This window comes from Piliocolobus tephrosceles, chromosome 6 (assembly GCF_002776525.5).
Source record: "Piliocolobus tephrosceles isolate RC106 chromosome 6, ASM277652v3, whole genome shotgun sequence".
Classification (NCBI taxonomy): domain Eukaryota; kingdom Metazoa; phylum Chordata; class Mammalia; order Primates; family Cercopithecidae; genus Piliocolobus; species Piliocolobus tephrosceles.
The window spans coordinates 93,899,548-93,925,718 of NC_045439.1; the positions used below are offsets into that span (position 1 = coordinate 93,899,548).

Sequence of the window (26,171 nt, forward strand, 5' to 3'; positions counted from 1 at the left end):
CTATGAGCTAAAAATCAAAATTCAGGAGGGGGCTGGGTGCGGTGGCTCATGCCTGTAATCCCAGCACTTTGGGAAGCCAAGGTGGGAGGATCACCCAAGGTCAGAAGTTCAAGACCAGCCTGGCCAACATGGTGAAACCCCGTCTCTACTAAAAATACAAAAATTAGCCGGGCATGGTGGTACATGCCTGTAGTCCCAGCTACCCTGGTGGCTGAAGCAGGAGAATCACTTGAACCTGGGAGGCAGAGGTTTCAGTGAGCCAAGATTGCACCACTACACTACAGCCTGGGCAATAATACAGCAAGACTCTGTCACACACACGCGCCCACACACACACACATCAGGAGGGTAGGTATGAATATCTTATTGACTCAGGCCAATTTATTTAAGATATAGGATTGGGCCAAGCGTGGGGGCTCATGCCTATAATCCCAGCACTGTGGGAGGCCGAGACAGAAGGATCACCTGAGGTCAGGAGTTCAAGACCAGCCTGGCCAACATGGTGAAACCCTGTCTCTACTAAATAATATAAAAATCAGCCAGGTGTGGTGGCGGGTACGCCTGTAGTCCCAGCTACTTGGGAGGCTAAGGCAGGGAGAATTGCTTGAACCTGGGAGGCAGAGGTTGCAGTGAACCAAGATTGCGCCATTGCACTCCAGCCTCAGCAACAGAGCAAGACTCTGTCTCAAAAAAAAAAAAAAAAAAAAAAAAAAAAGAGAGAGACAGGACTTTTCCTAAAGTGCTATCTTTGCCATAAGTCAAATATCCATATATGTGTGAATTGGTTTCTGATCTTACAATTCTGTCTCACTGTTTATTTGTCTATCTTTATGTTAAATCTTCACTGTTTTCACCATTGTACTTTGACAAATATTGATATCTGGTAGAGTGAATCCTCCAACTTTGTTTTTCTTTAATAGTGTCTTGGCTATTCTTGGCCCTTTGCATTTCACATAAGTTTTAGAATCAGCTTGTCAATTTCCACACCAAAAAAAAGTTGTTGGGACTTGAATTTGGTTTAACTGAAATCCACAGATCAGCTTGGGGAGGAATAACATATTTATAATATTGAGTCTTCCAATCTACGAAAATGATATATCTCTTATTTATTTAGGTCATCTTTAGTTTCTCCAAATAATATTTTATAGCTTCCTGTGTAAAGTTCTTACAATCTTTCATTAGATTTATTCCTAGGTAGTTGATGTTTTTTGATACTATTGCAAATGGTACCATTTCTAAAATTTCACTTTCTAATTGTTTGTTGTTGGTATACAGGAATACAATTGATTTTTTTATACTGACCTTTTGGCCTGTGAACTTGCTGAATTTACTTGTTGATTCTGATAGCTTATCTAAAGTCATTTAGTCTTATACACATAATTATGTCATCTGTAAATAATGGTGTACTTATTATTTTCCAATCTGAATACTTTTTTCTTACCTTATTTTCCAGGCTAACAACTCTCATACAATCTTGAATAGAAGAGGTGATAGCAGATATCCTTGTCTTGTTCACAAGCCTAGAGAAATGTTTCAGCATTTCACCATTAAGTATGATGTTTTTGTAGATACCCTTTATTTTATTAAGAAAATTCCCACCTATTCCTAGTTTACTGGGTTTTTTTAATGTATGCTTCATTTTATCACTTTTCCTTAATCTCTAATCATGAGATTTTTCTCCTTTTATCTATTAAATGTGGTAAAACACTGATTGTTTCCTAAATGTTAACTTCTAGATTATATTCAATTTTTCCATATGTATTATCTTTTTTATGTATACCAGAATTTGGCTTGCTTATATTTTGGTTGAGATTTTTAAAATCTATGTTATGAGAGAGATTGGTATTTTCTCTTCTTGTGTTTTACTTGTCATGTTTTAGTATTAAGATTGTGCTAGCCTCATAAAACAAGTCAGGGAGTAGTCCCTCTTTTTCTATTCTCTGAGTTTGTGTGATATTGGCATTATTTCTTCCTAAAATGTTATGATTTACTAGTGAAGCCATCTAGGCCTGGAATTTTCTTTGGGGGAATTTTTTTTTTTTTTTTTTTTTGAAATGGAGTCTCGCTCTGTTGCCCAGGCTGGAGTGCAGTGGTGCAATCTCCACTCACTGCAAGCTCCGCCTCCTGAGTTCACACCATTCTCCTGCCTCAGTCTCCCCAGTAGCTGGGACTACAGGTGCCCGCCACCGCGCCCGTCTAATTTTGTATTTTTAGTAGAGACAGAGTTTCACAGTGTTAGCCAGGCTGGTCTTGATCTCCCGACCTCGTGATCTACCCCCTCGGCCTCCCAAAGTGCTGGGATTACAGGTGTGAGCCACCATGCCCGGCCGGGAAAATATTTTTTTATTATGGATGAAATTTATTTATTTCTTTCTTTTTAAGAGAGCAGGTCTCACTCACTGCAGCCTCAAACTCCTGAGCTCAAGTGATCCTTCTGCCTCAGTTTCCCAAGTAGCTGTGAACAGAGGCATACACCACCACACCTGGTTTTTTAAATTTTTTTTTTGTAGAGACAGGGTCTCACTATGTTGCCCAGGATGTTCTCAAACTCCTAGTTCCCACCTTGGCCTCCCAGGGTGCTGGGACTACAGATGTGAGCCACTGCACCCAGCCGAAATCTATCTCTTTAGAAGCTTTAGGACTGTTTACATTTCTCTTCCTTCTTGTGTCAGTTAAGATGTGTTTTCTTGGGATATTGTGTATTTTCAAATGAAACTTAAAATTTTTAATGAAACTCAAAACTTAAAATTATCCACAATAGCCTTTTTGTTATTTTAAATATCTGTAAGATTTGAAACGATGTGCCCTTTTTCACCCTTCATATTTGTTATGCGTGCTTTCTGTACTTCTTTTGATCAGACTTGACAGAGGCTTGTCCAGTTTATTATTTTTTAATAAACCAACTTTGGGCATTTTTTATTCTCTCTGAAATATTTTTATTGTTTGTTAATTTCTGCTCTTCATTCTTTCCTTCTCCTTTGTGAGGTTTAACTTTCTGTTCTTCATCCTTTTTTTCTAATATATGTATTTATCATTCCCTAAACAGCTTTAGCTCATCCCCCATTCAGATACACTGTGATCCAAATATTACTCATTTTTTAAAACCACACACAAATTGTATTTAAGATCAATTTATTATGTTTTCCTTTTTTTAATTTTAGTTTTAGGGGTACCTGGGCAGGTTTTTTTTAACATGGATATACTGTATGATTCTGAAGTTTGGGATTCAATTGAACCTGATACCCACATAGTGAACACAGTACCCAATAGGTAGTTTTTCAACCCTTGCCCTGTTCCCTCCCTTCCCCCTTTTTCAGTCCCCAGTATCTATTGTTCCCATCTTTATGCCTTGTGTGTACCCAGTGTTTAGCTCCTACTTATAAGTGAGAATTTATGGTATTTGATTTTCTGTTTATGCATTAATTCACTTAGGATAACGGACTCCAGCTACATTCATGTTGCTGTAAAGGACATAATTTTGTTCTTTTTTATGGCTCCATAGTATTCTGTGTATATGTACCATATTTTCTTTATCCAGTCTACTGTTGATGGTGACCTAGGTTGATTCTATGCCTTTACTGTTGTGTATACTACTGTGATAAACATGAGAGTGCAGGTATCCTTTTGGTAGAATGATTTATTTTCCTTTGGGTATATACCCAGTGAAGAGATTGCTGAAGTAAATGGTAGTTCTATTTTTAGTTATTTGAGGAATCTCCAAATTGCTTTCCACGGGGGATGGACTAATTTACAGTCCCAGCAGCAGTGTATAAGCATTCCCTTTTCTCTGCAACGTTGCCAATATCTATTATTTTTTGACTTTTTAATAACAGCCAGTCTGACTGGTGTGATATGGTGTCTCACTGTGGTTTTGGTTTGCATTTCTCTGATGATTAGTGATGATAAGCATTGTTTCATATGTTTCTGGCCTCATGTCTTTTTTTGAGACATGTCGTTTGCCCATTTTTTAATGGGTTGTTTTTTTTTCTTGTTGAATTGTTTAAGTTCCCTATAGATTCTGGATATTAGACCTTTGTCAGATGCATAGTTCATGAATATTTTCTCCATTCTATAGGTGTCTGTTTACTCTATTGATAGCTTATCTCCCTGTGCAGAAGCTCTTTAGTTTAATTAGATCCCACTTGTCAAAATTTTTGTTTTTACTGCTTTTGAGAACTTAGTTATAAATTATTTGACAAGGTCAATGTCCAGAATGGTAGTTCCTAGATTTTCTTCTAGGATTTTTATAGTTTTAGGTCTTACATTTAAGTCTTTAATCCATCTTGAATTAATTTTTGTATGTAATGAGAGGGAGGGGTCGAGTTTCATTCTTCTGCATATGGTTAGCCAGTTTCCCCAGTACCATTTATTGAATAGGGTGTCCTTTCCCCATTGTTTATTTGTGTTAACTTTGTCAAAGATCAGTTGGTTGTAGGTGTGTGGCCTTATTTCTATGTTCTCTGTTCTGTTCCACTGGTGTATGTGTCTATTTTTGTACCAGCACCATGCTGCTTTGGTTACTGTAGACTTGTAGCATTGTTTGAAGTCAGGTAATGTGATGCCTCTGGCCTTGTTCTTTTTCTTTTCTTTTCTTTTCTTTTGGTCACCAGGCTGGAGTGCAGTGGCACAATCTCAGCTCACTGCAACCTCTGCCTCCTGAGTTCAAGCGATTCTCCTGCCTCTGCCTCCCGAGTAGCTGGGACTACAGGCGCACACCACCATGCCTGGCTAATTTTTTTTGTATTTTTAGTAGAGACGGGGTTTCACCGTGTTAACCAGGATGGTCTCAAACTCCTGACCTTGTAATCTGCCCACCTCAGCCTACCAAAGTTCTGGGATTACAGGTGTGAGCCACCGTGCCCGGCCTTGTTCTTTTTTCTTAGGATTGCTTTGGCTGCAATATTATTTAATTCAAAATATATTTTAATTCCCATTGTGATTTCTTCCTTGACTCATAGGTTATCTTAAGTTAGGCAATAAATATATTGTTTAATTTCCAAATATTTGGGAATTTCCTAGTTTTCTTTTTTCTTTCTTTCTATTTATCTTATTTACTTATTTATTTTTTGAGATGGAGTCTCGCTCTGCTGCCCAGGCTGGAGTGCAGTGGCACGATCTCAGTTCACTGCAACCTCCGCCTCCTGGATTCAAGCGATTCTCCTGCCTCAACCTCCCGAGTCAGCTAGGATTACAAGCACATGCCACCATGCCTGGCTAATTTTTGTAGTTTTAGTAGAAATAGGGTTTCACCATGTTGGCCAAGCTGGTCACATACTCCTGACCTAAAGTGATCTGTTTGCCTTGGTCTCCCAAAGGGCTGGGATTACAGGCATGAGCCACCACGCCAGGACCTAGTTTTCTTTTTGTTATTGATTTTTAGCTTGATTCCACTGTGGTCAGAGAATATACTATGTCTAATTTTAATAATTTGGAAGCTACTAGGACTTACTCTATGGTCCAGCATATGGTCAATTTTGGTAAATGTTCCACGTGTATTTGAAAATAATGTGTATTCTGTAGATGTTTAGTACTTTATTCTAAATATATTGATAAGATTGTATTTATTATTTGTGTTGAGTCATCTATATTCTTACTGATTTTTTTTATCTACTTGTTCTATCAGTTCCTGAGAGAACTGTATTGAAACCTCCCGCCATAATTGTGAATTTTTCTGTTTCCCTTTTAATTCTGTCAGGTTTTTTGCTGTATATATTTTGAGATAATGTTATTAATATATATAAATTATTTTATTTTTTCTGGTGAATTGACCCTTTTATTTTTATGTAGTGTTTCTTCATCTATAGCAGCAATTCTCAACTGTGCACTATTGACATTTAAGGCATGGGCAGGAGAATTCTTTGTTGGGTGGGAGGTGTTGTCCTGTGCAGTGCAGAATGTTTAGCAGCAATTTTGTCCTCTACCCATTAGATGGTAGTAGCATCATCACCCCAAGTCGTGACAATCAAAAATATCTGCAGATATTGCCAAATGTTCATTGGGGGGCAAAATTGCTGCTGGTTGCGAACCACTGATTTATAGTAATGTTTTATACCATAAAGTCTGCTTTATCTGATTTAGCAGAGCCACTTTCTATCGGTATTTCCAAAGTTTTTCTTTTTCCATCATTTTACTTTCAACCTTTCAATATTGTTACTCAAGATATGTCTCTTATAAACAGTATAAAGTTAATTGTCTTTTTAATCAGCCTGACAATCTTTTAATTGTAATTGGATTATATGTTCCTTTTACCTATAATGTAGCCACTGATTTATCTGGGTTTAACCTTATCATGTGACTATTTCACATTTAATTAATTATTCCATGTTCTTTCTTCTCCCCTTTCATGCCACTTTTGATTATGTGTTTGTTTTTTTCTTATTTTGTTATCACTCCATTAGTTGAGCATTCTTTTATTATTCTTTCACTGGTTATCTTAGAGACCACAACATACATCTTTAACTTATTAAAATGTAATATTCAGTAATCAAAACATCATGGTACTGGCACAAAAACAGATGCATACACGAATGGAATGGGATAGAAAATCCATAAATAAAGCTGCACACCTATTAATACAACCATCTGATCTTTGACGAAGTCAACAATAACAATAACAAGCAATGGGGAAAGGACACTCTAATCAATAAATGGTGCTGGAATAACTGGCTAACCACATACAGAAGACTGAAACAACCCGTTCCTTTTGCCACATAACTTTTACGTTTTAGATCCTTTTGCCATATACAAAACCCAAGAGTTAGTTTTGTCTATGGCAAAAGGATCTAAAACTTATAAAAATCCTAGGAAAAAGCCTAGGAAACTAAATGTAAGACCTAAAACTATACAAATCCTAAAAGAAAACCTGGGAAGTACCATTCTAGACATTGGCCTATGCAAATAATTTATGACTAAGTCCTCAAAAACAAATGCAATAAAAACAAAAATTGACAAATGAGACCTAATTAAACTAAAGAGCTTCTGCACAGCAAAAGAAACTATCCACAGAGTAAGCAGACAACCTACAGAATGGAGAAAATACTCACAAACTATGCATCTGACAGAGGTCTAATATCAGAATCTATACGGAACTTAATTCAACAAGAAAAAACAACAACCCCATTAAAAAATGTGCCAAGGACATGAACAGACACTTCTCAAAAGAAGGCATATATGTGGCCAACAAAAATATTTTAAAATGTTCAATATCACTAATCATCAGAGAAATGCAAATCAAAACCACAATGAGATACCATCTCACACCAGTCAAAACGGCTATTACTAAATGGTCAAAAAACAATAGACATTGGCAATGCTGAAGAGAAAGGGAATGCTTATACACTGTAGGGAGGAAAGTAAATTAGCTCAGTTTGGGGATTTCTCAAATAATTTAGAACCACCACTCAACCCAGCAATCCGCTTACTGGGTATATACCCAAAGAAAAATAATTTGTTCTACCAGAAAGACAAATGTACTGGTATATTCGTTGCATCACTGTTCACAATAATAAAGACAGTGAATCAACTTAGATGCCCAGCAGCGGTGGACTGGATAAAGAAAATGTGGCACCTATATACCATGGAATACTATGCAGCCATAAAAAAGAACAAAATCATGTCCTTCCAGCAACATGAATGCCACTGTGGACCATTATCCTAAGCAAATTAACACAGAAACAGAAACAGAAAACCAAATACTGCATGTTCTCACTTATAAGAGGGAGTTAAACATTGAGTACATGTGGACACAAAGATGGTAACAATAGACACTGGGACTCCAAAAGAGAAGGGGGAAGGAAGCGATGATGGCTGAAAACTACCTACCATGTACTATAGTCACTACTTGGGTGACGAGATCATTCATACACCAAACTTTAGCAATACACAATTTACCCATGTAACCAACCCACACATAAAAACTCTGAACCTAAAACAAAAGTTGAAAATAATAAAAACTAAAATGTAATATGTTCATATTTTTGTCACTTTCTGTATTATTCTGGGACCTTAGACCTTTTTATTTCACTTACCTCAATCTCACTACTTGAGCCGGGACAGCCTGTAATCCCAGCACTTTGCGAGGCCAAGGTGGGCGGATCACCTGAGGTCAGGAGTTCGAGACCACCCTGGCCAACATGGCGAAATCCCATCTCTACTAAAAATACAAAAATTAGCTGGGCATGGTGGCATGTGCCTGTATTGCCAGCTACTCGGGAGGCTGAGGCAGGAGATTTGCTTGAACCCAGGAGGCAGAGGTTGCAGTGAGTCAAGATGATGCCACTGCACTCCAGCCTGGGTGACAGAGTGAGACTCTGTCTCAAACAACAACAACAACAACAACAACAACAACAACATCCACCCTCACTATTTGTGAATTTTTAATTCCCCATATATATAACTGAAGTGATCATTATGTAATTTTATAGTTTATTTTTCTTTAGATTTTTCTCAAATATTTATTCTATTGTTCTTCATTTTGACCTGCATCTTGCTGTTTATCTGGGATCGTTTTCTTCCCACCTAACTAGTTCCTTTCAGTATTTCATTTAGTGCAAGTCTGCTGCTGATAAATTCTCTAGGTTTATATTTGTCTAAAAATTCTGTCTTTTATTTGAAAGATAGTTTGCTTTCAAATTTTATGTTGCTAGTTTTCTTTCTGCTGATTAATCAGTTATCATTCTTTTTGCTGCACCTTTGAAGATAATGTGTTTTTGCCTTCGTCTTCTTTTTATATATTCTCATTGTCTATGGGTTTCAACAATTTTACTATTATGGCTGCTGGTTTTTTTTTTTTTTTTTTTGAGACAGGGTCTCACTCTGTCACCTAAGCTGAAGTGCAGTAGCACAATCACAGCTCACTGCAGCCTCAACCTCCCAGGCTGAAGATCCTCCTACCTTAGCCTCCCAAGTAGCTGGGACTACAGGTGCATGCCACCACTCCTGGCTTTTTTTTTTTTTTTTTTTTTGTTAGAGACAGGGACCCATTATGTTGCCCAGGCTGGTCTCAAACTCCTGGATTCAAGTGATCTTCCTGCCTTGGCCTCCCAAAATGCTGGGATTATGCACACGAGCCACCACATCCAGCCTCCTATTATTTTCTTAGGAGTGATTTTTAAAAATATGTCATGATTGATCTTCAAAATACTATTTAATCTATGGCTTGATACGTCTCATTTAATTTGGTTTGCTGTAACAAAAATACCATAGACTGGGTGGTTTAAACAGGCATTTATTTCTAACAGTTCTGGAAGCTGGGAAATCCAAGATCAATGCACCAGCAGAGCTGGTGTCTGGTGAGGGCACATTTCCTGGTTTGCACCATCTTCTCACTGTATCCTCATAAGGTAGAAGCAGAGAAAAGAAGCAAGTTCTTGGCCCGGCACAGTGACTCATGCCTGTAATCCCAGCACTTCGGGAGGCCGAGGCAGGCGGATCACCTGAGGTCAGGAGTTCGAGACCAGCCTGGCCAACAAGGTGAAACCTCGTCTCTACTAAAAATACAAAATTAGTTGGGCGTGGTGGTGCGCGCCTGTAATCCCAGCTACTCAGGAGGCTGAGGCAGGAGAATCACTTGAACCCAGGAGGCAGAGGTTGCAGTGAGCCAAGATCATGCCATTGCTCTCTAGCCTGGGCAAAAAAAGTGAAACTCCATCTAAAAAAAAAAAAAAAAAAGAAAGAAAGAAAAAGAAAAAAAAAGAAAGAAAGAAAAGAAAAGAAAGGCACTAACCTTATCATGAGAACTCTATTTTCATGACTTAATTACCTCCCAAAGGCCCCACCTCCAAATACCATCACACTGGGGATTAGAGTTTCAATGAATGAATTGGGGGTGGGAGGATACAAACATTCAATCCATAGCTGTATTGTTAATCAGTTTTGGCAAATTCTTGACCATCACTGCTTCAAATACTGCTTCTATTCCATTCTCTCCCTCTCATCATCATTTGGGACTTCATACTAGATTTTTCACCAAATCTCACAGAAAAATAATACTAACTTACAAATACTAGCTAATAGAAAGTTGGTGTGAGTATACTGTTATTTTCTGTTTTTTCCTCCCTTTTTTTTCCTCTGAGCTTCTGTCTGAATATTTTTCCTTTTGATCCATCTTCCAGGTCACTGGCTCACTTCAGCTATATCTAATCTGCTATTCAACCCTGCTTGTTATTTGTTTCTACATAACAAAACAGACCCAAATTTTGTGGCTTAAAACAGCTGCCATTATTCACTTGCTCATGGTCTGTGATTTGGGTAAGGCTCAATGATGATAGTTTGTCTCTGCCACATAGCGTTGGCCAGGATAGCTTAACTGAGGTTGGAGGATCCAACATGGTTTTGCTCACAAGTCTGGCTTCCAGTCAACAAAGCGACTGGAAGAGTTGGGGACTGGTTGGGCCTCTCTCTCCTCTCTTTCATTTTTTATTCTCCAGGACCTACCTCTCTCCATGTGCCCCACTCTTCCTCCATACTAGCAAGGTATTTATGATTCTTTACATGGTAGGTCAGCACTTCGAGAGGGTGAAATAAAAGCTACTAGGCCTCTTCATGTCTAGGCCTCGAACTATCAAAATATCATGTCTCCCACATTCTTCACTCTATATGGTGGCTCTTCAGATGGTTAGATATAGATACCCTAGCCTCCTGTAACACTACTTCATTTGGCAATAATGAAGGAATAATGATTCCTTCATTATTCCCCATGGGTCCTAGATCTAGAACACTGATGATACATAACAGTACTCAACAGTGCTAACGAATAATATAATTGTAATCTAATGCTCCCTTCAGCAGCATATACACTACTACTGAAACAATACTAGCACAAATGGTAGGCAAACTTGCAAAAATCTTCAAACCTTTAATATCTTCCACATCTTGAACCCCTTCTCTCCAATTAGCTAGTAATTCAGTCAAATCACCCAGTTTGCTCCTCAGCCTGCTACACAACGGTGAAGAGGTGAGAATGAAAACAACCTCAATGAAATAGTCCTTAGGCTCACAGTCTCAGAACTCCTAGGACCTAAAGCAATCCCTTTTTCAGTCCCCAAATAAGGTCCCAGGTAGTTCAAGCAGTGCCTTCTAAGACCATTAATATTTCTAGGGTTATGATTGAGGTGCCATCTGTATCTCTACTTAGTAGCCTAAATGCAGTTGCTGCTGTTACCCATCCCTACTCAGGCAATTCTGGCTGACCCCAACATTTAACCCCAGCCCTCTCCCTTCATGGCCCACATTGACTCTACGGTGCCTTTTATCAACTTAGAACTGCCCCTGATGCTCACACCAACATGGGAGTTGTCTCTGTCACTACAGGTAGTATATTACAGTTCTTTTATTTGACTCTCAAGAGTTAATATCTTACAGCCCTTTCTCTTTCAATGTCTTACAGCCCTTTCTCTTTCAAGGAATGTGAGACCAGTCCCCTGGGATTGGGTTGAAAGACATTTAAGAGATACCTCTAGTGGCAAAAGTAATGGAAATGGACTCTGATGCAAGGCCCAGGGAGCTCTCTTCTAACATGCTGAGTGAGTGAGTGTGTGTGTGTGTGTGTGTGTGTAACACCAAATTTTCCTGAATCCCTTTCCACAGTTCTTTTCACCACACCATGTAAGTAACAAAGATAACAATATCAACTAACATTTAGTGAGCATTTACTATGTGCCAGGCACTGTTCTAAGTATGTTATATGTATCACCTCATACATAACTTGGACAAAGGAATAGATTTGAGGCAATTGAAGTATTATGGAATGGGTTAATTTGGGGGCAAGATTTGAAGGAACTGTTAGAGTTTTACTAGGAAGCTAAGTGAAGATATGAAAGGAGAAAGTGACAACAGCATCACATCAACAATATACATATATGTGGATGATTGAGAAGAGGATGGCAAAAATAGATCAAGAAGCCAAAGGCAGGGAGAAGTACTAGCCCACAGGGATTTGAGGATGCTGAAATAAAAAGTGATCAAAGAAAGTTGATATTATCACCATTTGTGAATGGATTTCCTTCTATGTTTCAGAAGTAAAATTAATGTATGCTATTTTGATATAGCAAATAGAGCAGCTCCAATTTTAGCCACATTGACTAAAATAAATCAGACTCTTTTAATGGTCCTAATCATATCTTTAAAGAGTTACATATTATCTGTTAAATATTTGAATAGAGCATTGTTCTGGAATAGCCACAGCTTAGTCCTTTTCATAAAGTGGAAGAACCAGTCTGAAAGCTCTGTCTGCAGTGAAAGCCACAGGGCAATGCTTCATCCCCAGTAGCAATGTGTTGACAAGGTGGTCTGCATCCATCCTGGCTGCAGAGACAGATGGGCTCTTAGCCAAGAGCATTAGGAGATTCCTGATGACCAGCCAGAGGGAGACCATGTGGGTGTATTATTAAGTCTGACTTGGTTAGATGAGAGATTGAGAGTCAGGCAAATGACGTGTGCTGAGCAAACCTGAAACCAAGGCCTAGATTGGGAGAAATGTTCACCTTCTCAAAATTACCAAACTCCATCAATTATGCACTCTACTGGCTGCTTCTCCTCATTACAAACTAAAATTTCTCCTAGCCTCCACATTTTCACCTCTTACTCACATCTCAATCCACCACTCTTTGGTGTCTTCCCAATACCATTGAGTGAAACAGTTCCCAACTCTTTCATCAGTGATTTCTCAATCACCAGGTTCAACATACTTATCTCCTTCCGTGTCACACCTGACCTCCTTGTGGCATCTACCCAGACATTTCCTTCCTTCTGGAAATTCTTTTACTCCTTGGCTCCTATGACACTACATTCTTCTTTTATCTGACCCTTAGATGTTGGTGTTACCTGGTTCCAAAGTTGGGCACTGCTTTTCTCATTCTACAGTTTCCAGGGCATCCTCTGTTATGGTTTCAGTGACCACTTATATACTGATATCACTCAAAAGTCTATATTCCGTCTTGACCACTTTCTCTAAGCTGTGTATTTAGCTGCCCACTAACTATCTCTCTGGATGGCCCATGGAAATCTCAACACATCCCAAACCACTCAAGATCTCATCTCCAAACTTGCCCATTCTTCATGGATTTCTGCACCCTGGTGAGTGTCAAAACTAATCATCCTGCTGCTCCAGCCAGAAACCAGGGAATCAGTTTCTACTCTTCCTCCTTCCTACCCACCTGCCACCCAAAGAATCAGCAAGCTTTATCTCAGCCCTTGTTTTATCTCTCCTGGTGAGAGAACATCAATGGAGGTCCTGCCCCCAGCCTCTCACCCTCAAGTCTAGTCCCATGCTGGCCACCAAAGTAATGTCTAAACCTGAACTGTGATCATGTCCCTCCATTGCTTATTGCCCTCCTCTGGTTGGCTTCCAACTGACAACCTTTCCCCTCTTATTTCTCTGCTCTTCCCTATATCCACCCCGTGCCCACAGGGAGGCTGGACTATAGATGCAAGCAGGCAACAGCTAGGGCTTTGGTGGCTAGTCAGAGGGATCTGAGTTTGATATATGAGGATACAGAAATCATTCTACAGCTTCACAAGCAATGTGTGACATTACGGCAGCTGCATACGGTAGGTTCTAGAAGAGAGATGTTAGCAGATTATTACAACTGAGGCAAAGAGGACCTAGACTCATCTTCCACAGTGAGAAAAGAGGAAAAAAATGAATCTGTAGGACAGGTGAGTACAGGTCAATACCAAAAAAAGAAAAACAAAAAAACGGAAAATCATGAGATGCAAGTAGCAAGGAAATGCATTGGTAAAGTAATGTAAAAGTACTACTCACAAAGTAAACAATCCACAGGAAATCTAGAGACTTTAAAGCCCCATCATAGGAAGCCCAGCACCACAGAACAAGAGCAGGGGTTAAAATACACACCATTCTACAGGGCCAGCGAGGGAGGCCGATGGTGGGGAAAACTTTAGCTTCTGTAAAAAGGAGAGAGGACAGACGCAACTAGCAGAGAATACAGACACAAATGAGAACTGTCCTTGTGACAAGGTGAGGGCCACAGAAAGTCAGCAGCATTTAGGAGGTATGCCAGCTGACCCCTTAAAGAAGGTGGGCTACAGCATGATTAAAGCAGCAGCATTCATTCATTGGGCAGACTCCAAACGACTTATTCATTCTACTTACCCCTCACAAAGAGGGTGTTAGGAAGATTCTTACTCTCAACATGTCTTTGAAAGCAGCCAGCTAGAAACTTTAGAGTAAAAAAAATAGTGGTAAATGAACATGTTGTTCTAGAGCTAATGAACTGTATACGTACATAGATCTTCAGAAAGGGATGCTAATTTCAAAAACGTTGTCCAAAAGGTTGCCAGGATTGGAAACAAGTGACTGGCCAGAGCAAGTCCTTTTCACAAACACTGCAGGCCTATGAAACGCACACAGAGAGAAACATAACCGCTTATGGACTTTGGACTCATGTTCCAGGTTCGAATCCCGTCTGTGCCATTCAGCAAATGAGAAAACCTCCCAGGACTACATTTAAATAGCTTGCCCTAGGTGGGTCACACTGCACTGTTAAGGGCAGACCTGGGGCAAGAACCCAACAAGGTCGCTGACTCCGGAGCAGTGCTCTTTCCGGCAGCTTGCTGCCCAGCAGAGGGTCCCCCGGGCCTGGAGCGCCTTTGTCCCCCACTCACCAGAGAGCACCCGCGGAAGTGGCTGACTGGGGGTAGCCAGGCGGGGGTCGAGTCAGCGGGAGGTGTGGGTGGGACTGGGGGACGTGAGTGGGGAGAACCCCCAGAGTGGTGCGGACGGGAGGGGAAGGGGGCGGCCGGGTGGTGATTGGCTGGGCTGCAGCCGGCAGCTCCGGGCCAAGAACAAAAGAGAGCAGGCGGCTGGCGTCCCCCGGAGTAGGCGCTCCCGCCCGCCCGGCGCGGGCTTCCGTGCTAGGGAAGGACGCGCCCACCGCCCGCCCGCCGAGCAGCCGGGCTGGCGCGCTCGGTTTCTCCGCGAAAGCCGGCCGTGTACCTAGGAATTAACCGGCCGACGCGGGAGGGGAGGGGAGGGGAGGGGAGCGGGAAGCGGGGCGCGGCGGGGGGGATGCTGAGCGCGCGCGAGAACAATAATAAGATCGTGTTTGCGGTCGCTGCCCGAGGAGGAATTCGGAGCAGACGCGAGGCCCGGCGCTCGCGCCGCGCCCGGGAGCCCGGGAGGGAGGCCGGCGGCGGCGGCATGAGGCAGGCGACGCGGCGCTGGTAAGCAGCGCGCGCGGCGGCGGCGGCGGCGGCGGCGGGGACCTTGGCGCGGCCGGACGCGGGCGAGCGCCGAACGGCCGGGGGCTCCCCTCCCCCGCTGCCGGGCCGTGATTTGCCGGGCCTGCTGCGCCCCCCGCCCACCCCTTGCCTCAGCCGCCGCCTCGCCGCTTCCCCTCGTCGGAGCGGCCGCTCGTCCGCCCGGCTTGAGGCCCGCAGGGAGTGCAGCGCAGTCCGTCGGCCCGCGGGGGGGCGGCCTCCCGGCATCTTCGCGGCGACCAAGGACTACCAGGAAGGGGAGCGGCTGGGATGGCGCGTCCGCGTCCCCGCGAGTACAAAGCGGGCGACCTGGTCTTCGCCAAGATGAAGGGCTACCCGCACTGGCCGGCCCGGGTGAGTACCGCGGCCGCGCGCGGGCCCGCCCGCCCACCATTTTCCCCTTCATGATGGCGCGCCCACCCCCTTTCCCCATCGCCTCAGCCCCGAGCCCGCAGCTCGCGGCCGGCCGTGGTGAGGGCTGAGGGCGGCGCGGCACCGAGAAGACCGGGCCGGGGCTGAGGCAAGGGCTCCCGGCCGCGCCCGCACTCCGCCAGGGCGGCCATCCTTCCGCCCACTTTCGAAGGCGGGTCCGGCCCCCGCAGGCCCGACGCTGCCTTCCTCCTAGAAAGCCGGTGCCGACCGGGAAGCCACGCCACCGGGCAGCGGGCCTGAGATGGAGGCTTCGGCTTCGGACAGGGTCGTTGGTGGATACCCTGGGTCCCGGGCGAACGTCGGGGCGGATATGGCCGCGGGGTGAACGGCTGTCCGCGAGCCGGCGAGTGCCGGCGGGCAGTAAATCCTGGAAAGGGGTAGTGGTCATCCAGAGGCCAGCAGGAGCCTCTTGGCAGTCATTCATCCATCTCTTTGCTTTCCAGACTTGTTGAGTTTTCCCTGAGCGCGATTCCAGGTGCCCCGCCTGCCCTATCATTGTCCCGGGGTACCTGCCTCTCTGGTGCCTATCATTCTTTTGAGCCGACCTCTGATAGCCGAGAGCTAGCAGCCTAGCTCTGACTGGTGGGTCCAGCAAGCTTCTTGTGCCTTTCCACCTCCATATTTATTTTAGGTAGACTCTCAAACCTTATTCTTGGCCTTCTACTACAGTCCACAATAGCTCTCTCTTCCTACATAACAAGGTTGTCGTTGGGTTCTTTTTCTAGAAAGCATCTGCATGTAATACATAGCATTCACAATTTTTATTGAGTCCTTTGAGGAAGACACGCAAGACTGCCATGTATGCTTTGTGTTTTAGAATAAATCCCTTTTATTTTTATTTTTGTATGGTTGGCAGTTGATTGCTTGAAATAAATCTTGTGAAAAGGAGGGTCAAGGCATTCTAGAGATTATATTGGTATCCTTTAGGAACGGAAACAGGCATGGAGAAAATTGGCATAAATATAGAGTGTGAGCTCTAAGATGTTGTATTGTAGTCAAGTGAAGATAGCAAGACTAAGGAAAAAAAAAATACACCCATTCACAAAAGGAAGTGACATCACGAGTGGCCAGACTGAAATTTAGTGAAGTTGAAGTAATGGATGGATATAATCACTTTTTAAATATTTGGTTTGGCACGGTTGTCAAATGGAAAGAACACTAGGCCAGGAATTGGGGGACCTGGTGTCTGGTTCAGGCTCTGTTATGGACTAATCATTTCAACTGTCTGCATATCTATTTCTGCAACTGTAAAATCATCTCTAGGATCCATTCCAACACTAACAACCTCAGATATCAAGAGGAAAAAACAGTCTTATTCAGGTTCCAGTAGACTGAAAATAACTTCACATCTGAACTGTAGGTTGTCCTTAAAATAAGACAAAGTTTTTAAGGTAGAGTAACTGGTTATTTTTTTATGCTGTAATACAGTATTGCTTAGAGAGGCAAGATTTGTGACTTTAGGAGTCCCTGAATATATTTGTGACTTTAGAAAATCCCAGAATCTATTTGCCAAGTAAGAAATGTATAGCTTTAGGGCGTATGTATATAAACACAGCCAAAGCCAATTAAAGGTTACCATTACCAGTTGGTCATTTCCTAGTAACATAATGACTTTTTAAATTTTTCCTTTGAAAAATATCTTCTGAGAGTCAAAAAGAAAATAGACTTAAAATTTCATTAACATGTTGCTTGCACAGGTTGGCCACCTGTAGTAACTTGTGAAACATAAAAATCCTATAGAAGTGATCCTAGTTGTATATCTAATTGTACATAAAATCCCTCTAAGTGATAATTCCAAATCAAGGCAAAATGGAAAATAAAATGAGGAAACAAAATTTTTAGATAAAATAAGTACACAGAAGGCCGGGCACGGTGGCTCAAGCCTGTAATCCCAGCACTTTGGGAGGCTGAGACAGGCGGATCACGAGGTCAGGAGATCGAGACCATCCTGGCTAACACGGTGAAACCCCGTCTCTACTAAAAATACAAAAAATTAGCCGGGCGAGGTGGCGGGCTCCTGTGGTCCTAGCTACTCAGGAAGCTGAGGCAGGAGAATGGCGTGAACCCAGGAGGCGAAGGTTGCAGTGAGCTGAGATCCAGCCACTGCACTCCAGCCTGGGCGACAGAGCAAGACTCCGTCTCCAAAAAAAAAAATAAGTACACAGAAGAAAAATCTGTATCTATTCACATTTAACGAGCTCTTCAAGAAACAACCTAAGACTCAAAAAAAAAAAAAAAAGTATTTTCTCATGAGTGGCATGCTGCAATTGCCAAAGAAAGGTAAAGGTTAGAAAAAGATTTGAGTCCCCTTTTTTTACAGTGCATGTACTTCACATATGTTTTCATTTTTTTCATCCCAATTCTATGAGGCATTATTCCCATTTTACACCTAGTTATAGCTGTGGAGGTGATAATGTTATAAAATACTAACTGGGAAAAAAAAGTCTTGCTTATTGAAATTTCAAATTCTATCACTTGATATGAAGGCCAGTTATGTGGAGATTAGATACTCTGGGGCCCCAAGGACTCAAACTTAGGAGGAAAACCAGGAGGAGACGAATTTCAGAGTATATGTTGTAGGAAGGAACTTTGTGTTAGAGCTGGTTCATGCAGGAATGGAGAAGCAACTTGCCTGCTCTAGGGAAGATGTTTGGTCCTCGGCAGCCCTTTGTGAGGAATGTAGGTCAAGAGGATTCAGAATTCCTACAAGTTGGATTCAGCTCTTGGCTCGGCTTCACACTGTGACCTTGTGCATGTTCTGTAATCTTTCTAAGTTTCCATTTACTAGTCTGTAAAATAAGGATAATTCTCACCTCACAAATACAGAGTATCTAAAAGCACCAAGTGATGGTACTTGTATGTTCCTACCTTTTCCCTTTTTGAATTTCTAACTTTCCCTTGTATCACTACACTATTTTAAATTATTATTTGTCAACTTTCAACTCAGATTCATTTTTTCCAATTTTTATCCTGAAAAATTTCAAATACAGAGATAAGCTTTAAAAATTGTACTGTGAAGACCCATTTATCTACTACCTAGATTCTACAGTTAAATTTCATTCTACTTGCTCTTTCATGCATCTGTTTGTATATTCATCCCTCTATCTACATAATAGTTCCTCTTATTTTATGCATTTCAAGGTAAGTTGCAGACATCACCATAATTTACTCCTAGACACGTGCATACTGTTACCTAGTGGTTAATACTTTGAATGGATCCTTTTCTCTTTTGAGGTAAAATTTACATAGAATGGAATGTAGTTACCATTCGATGAATTTGACAAATGTATACATTAGTATAATATAAATATATCTCTATATAATATGTGTCTGATATATGGAAGTATATGTGATACATATCATATGTAATATAAATACATGTAGATATACATTGGCATAATACCTACCAAGGTATAGAACGGTAGCTACGAAAGTACTCTCATACCTCTTTCTAGTAGATTCCTGTCCTCCTCCTTCCTTCTCCCCCACTGTTCAGATGTATTATTCTAACATTAAATAGCAGCTGGGCTGTTTCTCATTTAGTATGCCTAAATTTTGTATGGCTTTAAAAATTAGAAGTTCCTCTGTTATGGATTAGCTAGCTTAATACTAAAAAATGCTGAGGCTGAAACAAGAGTCTCTGAACTCTTCTGTTTGTGTACCCTGTTGGTAAAATAATTTGAGCATACATCCCTAATATATGTAAATTTTCTTTATATATACATGTGTTTTCTGTTACTATATACAGCATAAAATAAACACAAACTAAAAGGGATGACTTGATGAAAACGATGTTTTACAATTTTCATTGCACAATATCGTTAACAGTAATAATACTTATTACTTATAGGTTAAGTTCATATTTTTTAAAGTCTTAATTTTTGGAATATTTTCTGCCTGCTGCTTGTGAGATTTGACTAGATGGATGGTCATGGTTCTTCTGAAGAGATTTTCTAGAATAGAAGTGTCAGTTTAGACATTTCCTTGTTGTTTGCTTGTATCTACATTACTAATATTATTTTTGTGTAGAAATCTTTCTTTTTTTTTAGCCACCTCTTCCTTTGGTGAGAGCTAGTTCAGTTAGAAGTAGATATTCCATAATCCTGCTCAACCGGGCACACACCAAATGGCAGTAAATCACAGTATACCCAATGTGAATAAACATAACCATCTGAATAAGAAAACTATTAGTAGTGTCAACTTGCATATAAAATATTAGTAAAATTTACTTTTTAGCTAAAAGAGTAAGAAACTGAAATCGAAATTCTATTTTCTTCCCATGCCCCGCCCAAACCATTCCCTGAGATGTGAGCACTCTGTTTATGTTACCCCCTACTCTAAAAGGTCAGAAAACAATATAAACAAAAAGCCTCAAAATTCTTGTGCCTCAACTAAAGCACTTTTTTATATTTAAAACTTTATATGAGAATTCTCAAACATTGCTAGTAGAGTGTATTGATACAGTTACTTTAGAAAACTGACTTAATCTACATATGCTTACCTTGTGACATAGCGGTCTGTTCTAGGTACATACCCAAGAGAAATGAGTGTTTATATTCACCAAAATACTGTATAAGAATGTTCATACATAACAACTTTCTTCATAATGGAACAGGAAACAACCCAAATGTCCATCAACAGGAGAATGAGTAAACAGATTTGTAGTGTAATTCACACAGTGGAGTACTATTTGACAATAAACAGTAATAAATACACAGTGGTCACTGGTTTGTGGTGGGTAGAAAGGAGTTATTGAACAGGAGAAGGCACTGGAAATGTTCCCTATCTTGATCTGCATGGTGTTACATGGATGTACGTATGTAAAAATGTATCAAGCTGTACATTTAAGATTTGTGCACTATACTGTATGAAAGTTATACCTCAATTTAAAAAGCACATTTTATATGAGTTAGGGAGAAAAGAGAACTAATACTTTTACATGGATTAAATTTCACTATTTTTAGCTTTCAATGAGTTTTTTTTGTTTCCTTTGAGTCCTCACTCCTACCAAGTGGCATCTTCCTATCTATCCCCTTTTGACTTATTATAGAAACTTCATTTTCTACTTTAGAGTGTTCTCTTTAGACTTTCTTTGAGTTCTGGTTTCAGCCTGTCTGATTTGTTTACCTGCATCAGTGTCTTCCGCTTCCTTTAATACTAAATGACTGCTTATCATGTTTTTGATCTAGCTTTCTTCAACCTCTCACTTTGTAAAACATGAGAATAAAGCATTTGACCTTCCTATTTATACAGCTTCAAGAGCTGAACTCTTATTGAACTTTTGTTGAGCACCTACTCTGTGTGAGGCATAGGGATATAGTTTTTTCATATCTCTAGCAATAGATTAAATTTGCAGCAATTCTAAAACATGATTATGAAGTGTTTCCATACCCTTTCTTAATATAAATATTTGTTGGGAATCCAGTTTCTGATCCATAGCACTTTCAGGTTTTTTGCATTTGACAATGATCTGTTAGAAGGTGGTAAATTTATTTCTGGAGACCAGGCCACATTATTTTCAGAGAATCATTTGGGACTTAAGTTCTTTTTAACCTCAACAGAAAGTAAGGTGTTTATAATCTTCATTACTTTGGCCTAAGAAGTACCTCAGTGGTTCAGTCCTGGCACAAGCTCACTCAGTCTTTTTCCCAGGGACTACTTTCACTTTGCCAAGGAATTGGCAAATTGTCTCATTTTCTCCCTTAATCTGGGAACTAATAGGAACTTTAAACTTTTGATACCAATATGTACATTTTCCAATGCTCCCATTTCAACCAGATGAGTCTCTATTCCTGGCACATCCCAATGACTACTGTTCCTCCATAATTTGGAAAATAATATTAATTCTCTGAAGTCAAGTTTCTACTATTAGAGATTGTATTTGATTCTTTTTTTTTTGGAGACAGAGTCTCGCTCTGTTGCCCGGGCTGGAGTGCAGTGGCCAGATCTCAGCTAACTGCAAGCTCCGCCTCCCGGGTTTATGCCATTCTCCTGCCTCAGCCTCCTGAGTAGCTGGGACTACAGGCGCCCGCCACCTCGCCCGGCTAGTTTTTTGTATTTTTTAGTAGAGACGGGGCTTCAGGGGTTTTTTAGTAGAGACGGGTTAGCCAGGATGGTCTCGATCTCCTGACCTCGTGATCCACCCGTCTCGGCCTCCCAAAGTGCTGGCATTACAGGCTTGAGCCACCGCGCCCGGCCTGTATTTGATTCTTTTGGAAAATAACTGATGGTTTAAGATTATGTACGACTTCATTGAAAAGCCTGTTTGCATTAGAAAGGCGTTATAGGCTAGTAAGTACAATAAATATGAGTATAGAAAAGCATTATAGGCTAGTAAGTATAATAAATATAATATATTGTATAATATAAATTACATAATAAATATAATTTGAACTAGTCAAATATCTTTATTTATTGGAGAAAGTTTTCTATTTCAAAAGTCTCAGATGTTAGATCAGAATCCAACCCACTTGATGTAGTTATTCATCCACTACAAAAAGATGTCCTAATCACTTGCAGTGCTACTGAAAGCATGTCCTGTGAATGTTACTTGTCAGTGACAAAATAGGTATAGAAACTGAAATAAGAGTTTAGAAATTTTTTAGAGCAGTTTGATGGAGTAGCTTTGTTTATTTGTGAATCTAATAATTGAGGCTTACATTTTGAATGTCTTTTTTCTCATAATTTATTTTTATTTTATAAACATGTCCGTTTGCAACTCATTAGAACTTTAAAACAAAAAAAAAACAAACTAGTCATTCACTACAGGTAGAGAAGTACTGACTATAAAGGATCTTTACAGGTCAATAGTGGTCCTAGTACCTAAAACAATTTGCTCGTATGGTGTATTTAAACTACTGGCAACTATGTAAAAGGGGGAATGGGTTGACCTTCATGTTATAAATATTAATTTCTCCTGCATAAAAATACCCTCATGAAAATAGAAGATAGAGATTGTAAATTATTTTTTTCTGTCTTCTTTTTACCTAGATAAGAATTTACCACAATTAGTCTGGTAAATAGCTATCTGTATGATCACAGAGAGCCACACAGAAGTGTAAAAAAAAATAGAATAAAGTAATCTAATGATTGGTGAGCAAAAGCCTTCAGAATGACATCCTCCAAATTTCTGAGGAAGCCCTGCAACGAAGAGAAAGAGAATCAGACCAGGGGTTAAAAGACAAGTACTTGGTTCCACCACTATCTTGGTTTGTTAGGCTGGGCATCTTTTTTATTGTGAACCTCTTTGTACAATAGGATGGATAATTCTTACTCTTTCCCTTCTTTTTCCTAAGGATCAACGGTTAAAATGTATATGAAAGAACTGTTTGCTAATTAAGTTCCAATAAAGTTGCTAAATAATTATCTCCCAAGAACACAAAGCTTCTTATTTATACAATGAGGGAATGTAGTCAAGTCTCAGTAACTGCTTCTGTGACTTGGAAGGTATGTTTTTCAGGAGCTGCTTTGTGGCTTTATAATAGTGAGTTGGCTCGAGACTGGGAATTTGGGGACTTCCCATTGTTACCCATCCTATAGGTTACTGAATGTGATAGGCCATCTCTTTTTTTTCTTTCTTTCTTTTTTTCTTGAGGTGGAGTCTCGCTCTGTCACCGTGGCTGGAGTGCAGTGGCACAATCTCCGCTCATTTTAACCTCCGCCTCCCGGATTCCTGCCTTAGCCTCCCAAGTAGCTGGGACTACAGGTGCCTGCCACCACACCAGGCTAATGTTTTTGTATTTTTTTAGTAGAAACAGGGTTTCACTGTGTTAGCCAGGATGGTCTCCATCTCCTGACCTCATGATCCGCCCGCCTTGACCTCCCGAAGTGCTGGGATTACAGGCATGAGCCACCACACCTGGCGTTGTTTTTTTTTTGAGATGGAGTTTCTCTCTTTTGCCCAGGCTGGAGCACAGTGGGGCGATCTCAGCTCACTGCATCCTCTGCCTCCTGGGTTTAAGCAGTTCTCTGCCTCAGCCTCCCGAGTAGCTGGGATTACAGGTGCCCACCACCATGCCTAGCAAATTTTTTTTTTTTTTTTTTTTTCAGTAGAGACCAGGTTTTACCATCTTGGCCAGGCTGATCTTGAACTTCTGACCTCATGATCTACCCGCCTCGGCCTCCCAAAGTGCTGGGATTATAGGTGTGAGCCCCTGCACCCGGCCTGTGATAGGCCATTTCTAGAAGTTCCACAGGGCTTCAGGATTTGGGGGCAAGATAAATTGGACCACATTAACATAGAAAAAGGGTCTAAGAATAAGCTACTCTTCTCATCTGATCATTGAAACTCATATTCTGAGTAGATTCTCTAAGTCTGAATATAGAATCTATACAGCTACCCAGAAGTAGAGGTGTCAGTGTAGGGGAGTCAGTGGTAGCTGCCAGGTTGCGTGTATGGGGACTGGAAGATTTCTGATCACATAGTAGTGACTTCTCAGTTTCTATTGCAAAATACGACATGAGAGTGGTTTTAAGTGATAGTTTCAGTAGTGATTAGCACACATAAAAATAAGTTTCGGCCGGGCGCGGTGGCTCAAGCCTATAATCCCAGCACTTTGGGAGGCCGAGACGGATGGATCACGAGGTCAGGAGATCGAGACCATCCTGGTCTACATGGTGAAACCCCGTCTCTACTAAAAAATACAAAAAACTAGCTGGGCGAGATGGCGGACGCCTGTAGTCCCAGCTACTCGGGAGGCTGAGGCAGGAGAATGGCGTAAACCCGGGAGGGGGAGCTTGTAGTGAGCCGAGATCGCGCCACTGCACTCCAGCCTGGGCGACAGAGCGAGACTCTGTCTCAAAAAAAAAAAAAAAAAAAAAAAGTTTCACAGAAGATTAAGGACTTTTTATAATGTAGACAGATCAGAAAATAAACTCAACTTCAGATCTCTATTTCCTTTTCCTTTGATACTGAAGTAGTACTTTAGTATTAATGACATGTTTGATTTTGGAGGAAATGCTTGTTTAGAGGGAGTAGTATAAATTCTCAGTTAGATTTTAGAGTTATATGTTGAATGGTTTGAAAATTAATTCACTCTAGACAACTATTTGACGTTCAAAATGAAACCAAATATTTTATTTTATTCTATTTATTTATTTATTTATTTATTTATTTATTTTTTGAGACGGAGTCTCACTCTGTCGCCCAGGTTGGAGTGCAGTGCCAGATCTCAGCTCACTGCAAGCTCCGCCTCTCGGGTTTACGCCATTCTCCTGCCTCAGCCTCCCAAGTAGCTGGGACTACAGGCGTCCGCCACCTTGCCTGGCTAGTTTTTTGTATTTTTTTAGTAGAGACAGGGTTTCACCAAGTTAGCCAGGATGGTCTCGATCTCCTGACCTCGTGATCCGCCTGTCTAGGCCTCCCAAAGTGCTGGGATTACAGGCTTGAGCCACTGCTCCCGGCCCGAAACCAACTATTTTAAAACAAGTTATAACTTTTCTTGTCTCCTTCACTGGACTCTACTACATGATGATGAAGTCAGTAATTTTGAAAAAAATATTTAGACTTTGGAAATGAGTTGTTGTTGCTGATTGATTGCAGTCTAATGGCTTTCAGGTTTTTTGACTATAACCTACAGTGAGAAATAAATATTAATTCCCATCCCAGTATGTGCACATGCATGTACACACAGACTCTGCTGAGATTTTTATGTGATCCGTTTGTCCTCACCAAAACTCATGTTGAAATTTTATCCCCAGTGTGGCGGTGTTGAGAGGTGGGGCCTAGCGAGAGGTGTTTGGGTGCTGTTGCTGGTCCTGTGGTAGTGAGTTCTTCCTCTCTGAAGACTAGATTAGTTCTCTGGGAATAGATTAGTTCTTGCAAGAGTGAGTTATAAAGCAAGTTTCTTCCTCCTGTTTGGTTGCTTTTCACGTGTCCACTTTCCCTTTGACCTTCTTTGCCATGTTTTGACTTAGCATGTGGCCCTTACCAGAAGCTGAGCAGATGCTGGCACAATGCTTAGACTTTCCAGCCTGCAGAACCATGAGCTTAAATAAGAGGTTTTTTTAGCTCATGTAAAGAAAACTCATGGTAGAGTTTTCTTTATAAATTACCCAGCCTCTGTTATTCTGTTACAGCAACACAAAATGGTCTAAGATGCACCTATAACAAAAAAATTTTCAAGTTGTAGTTACTATATGTGATACATTCTGATATTTTTATATTTCATTTTATGTAAAGTCAGATTGCAACCTACTAGATCAGTTTCATTACCTACAATTTGAAAAACACTGGTTTGGTCAGTAGGCCAAAGGGAAAGTAATCTATGTGAGTTGTATGCGTTTATATAGAACAGAAGTTGGATTTTTGAGATGATGATTTGTTAACAGTCCTGAGCTTTTTATTCTGCTATAGCCACAGTCTTAAATGAAGGTCACACGAACATAAATTAAAGCAATAGTGTATTGGGTCATTGAACTATCTAGGCCAGTATTTCCTCTGATCCCAAAAACTTATATAGATTTTCATTCTCATCTTCCTTTTAATCTTTGAACTGCAAATGTATCAACAACTATATATA

At 40.8% G+C, this 26,171-nt stretch overlaps 1 protein-coding gene across 4 annotated transcripts in view; it reads left to right on the forward strand.

The window, feature by feature from the left end:
* The first annotated feature begins 15,080 nt into the window (after positions 1-15,080).
* HDGFL3 (HDGF like 3) overlaps positions 15,081-26,171 on the forward strand; it is a 102,468-nt gene continuing 91,377 nt past the window's right edge. For 2 of the 4 annotated variants that reach the window (XR_002726774.2, XM_023194325.2), the window contains exon 1: positions 15,081-15,573. Coding sequence is in view for 3 of the 4 variants with exons in the window: in XM_023194325.2 (XP_023050093.1) it covers positions 15,490-15,573 (84 nt within the window). In the remaining variant the exon portion in view is untranslated. The remainder of the gene's footprint in view (positions 15,574-26,171) is intronic. The other 2 variants (XM_023194324.2, XM_023194323.1) reach the window with 1 other exon arrangement.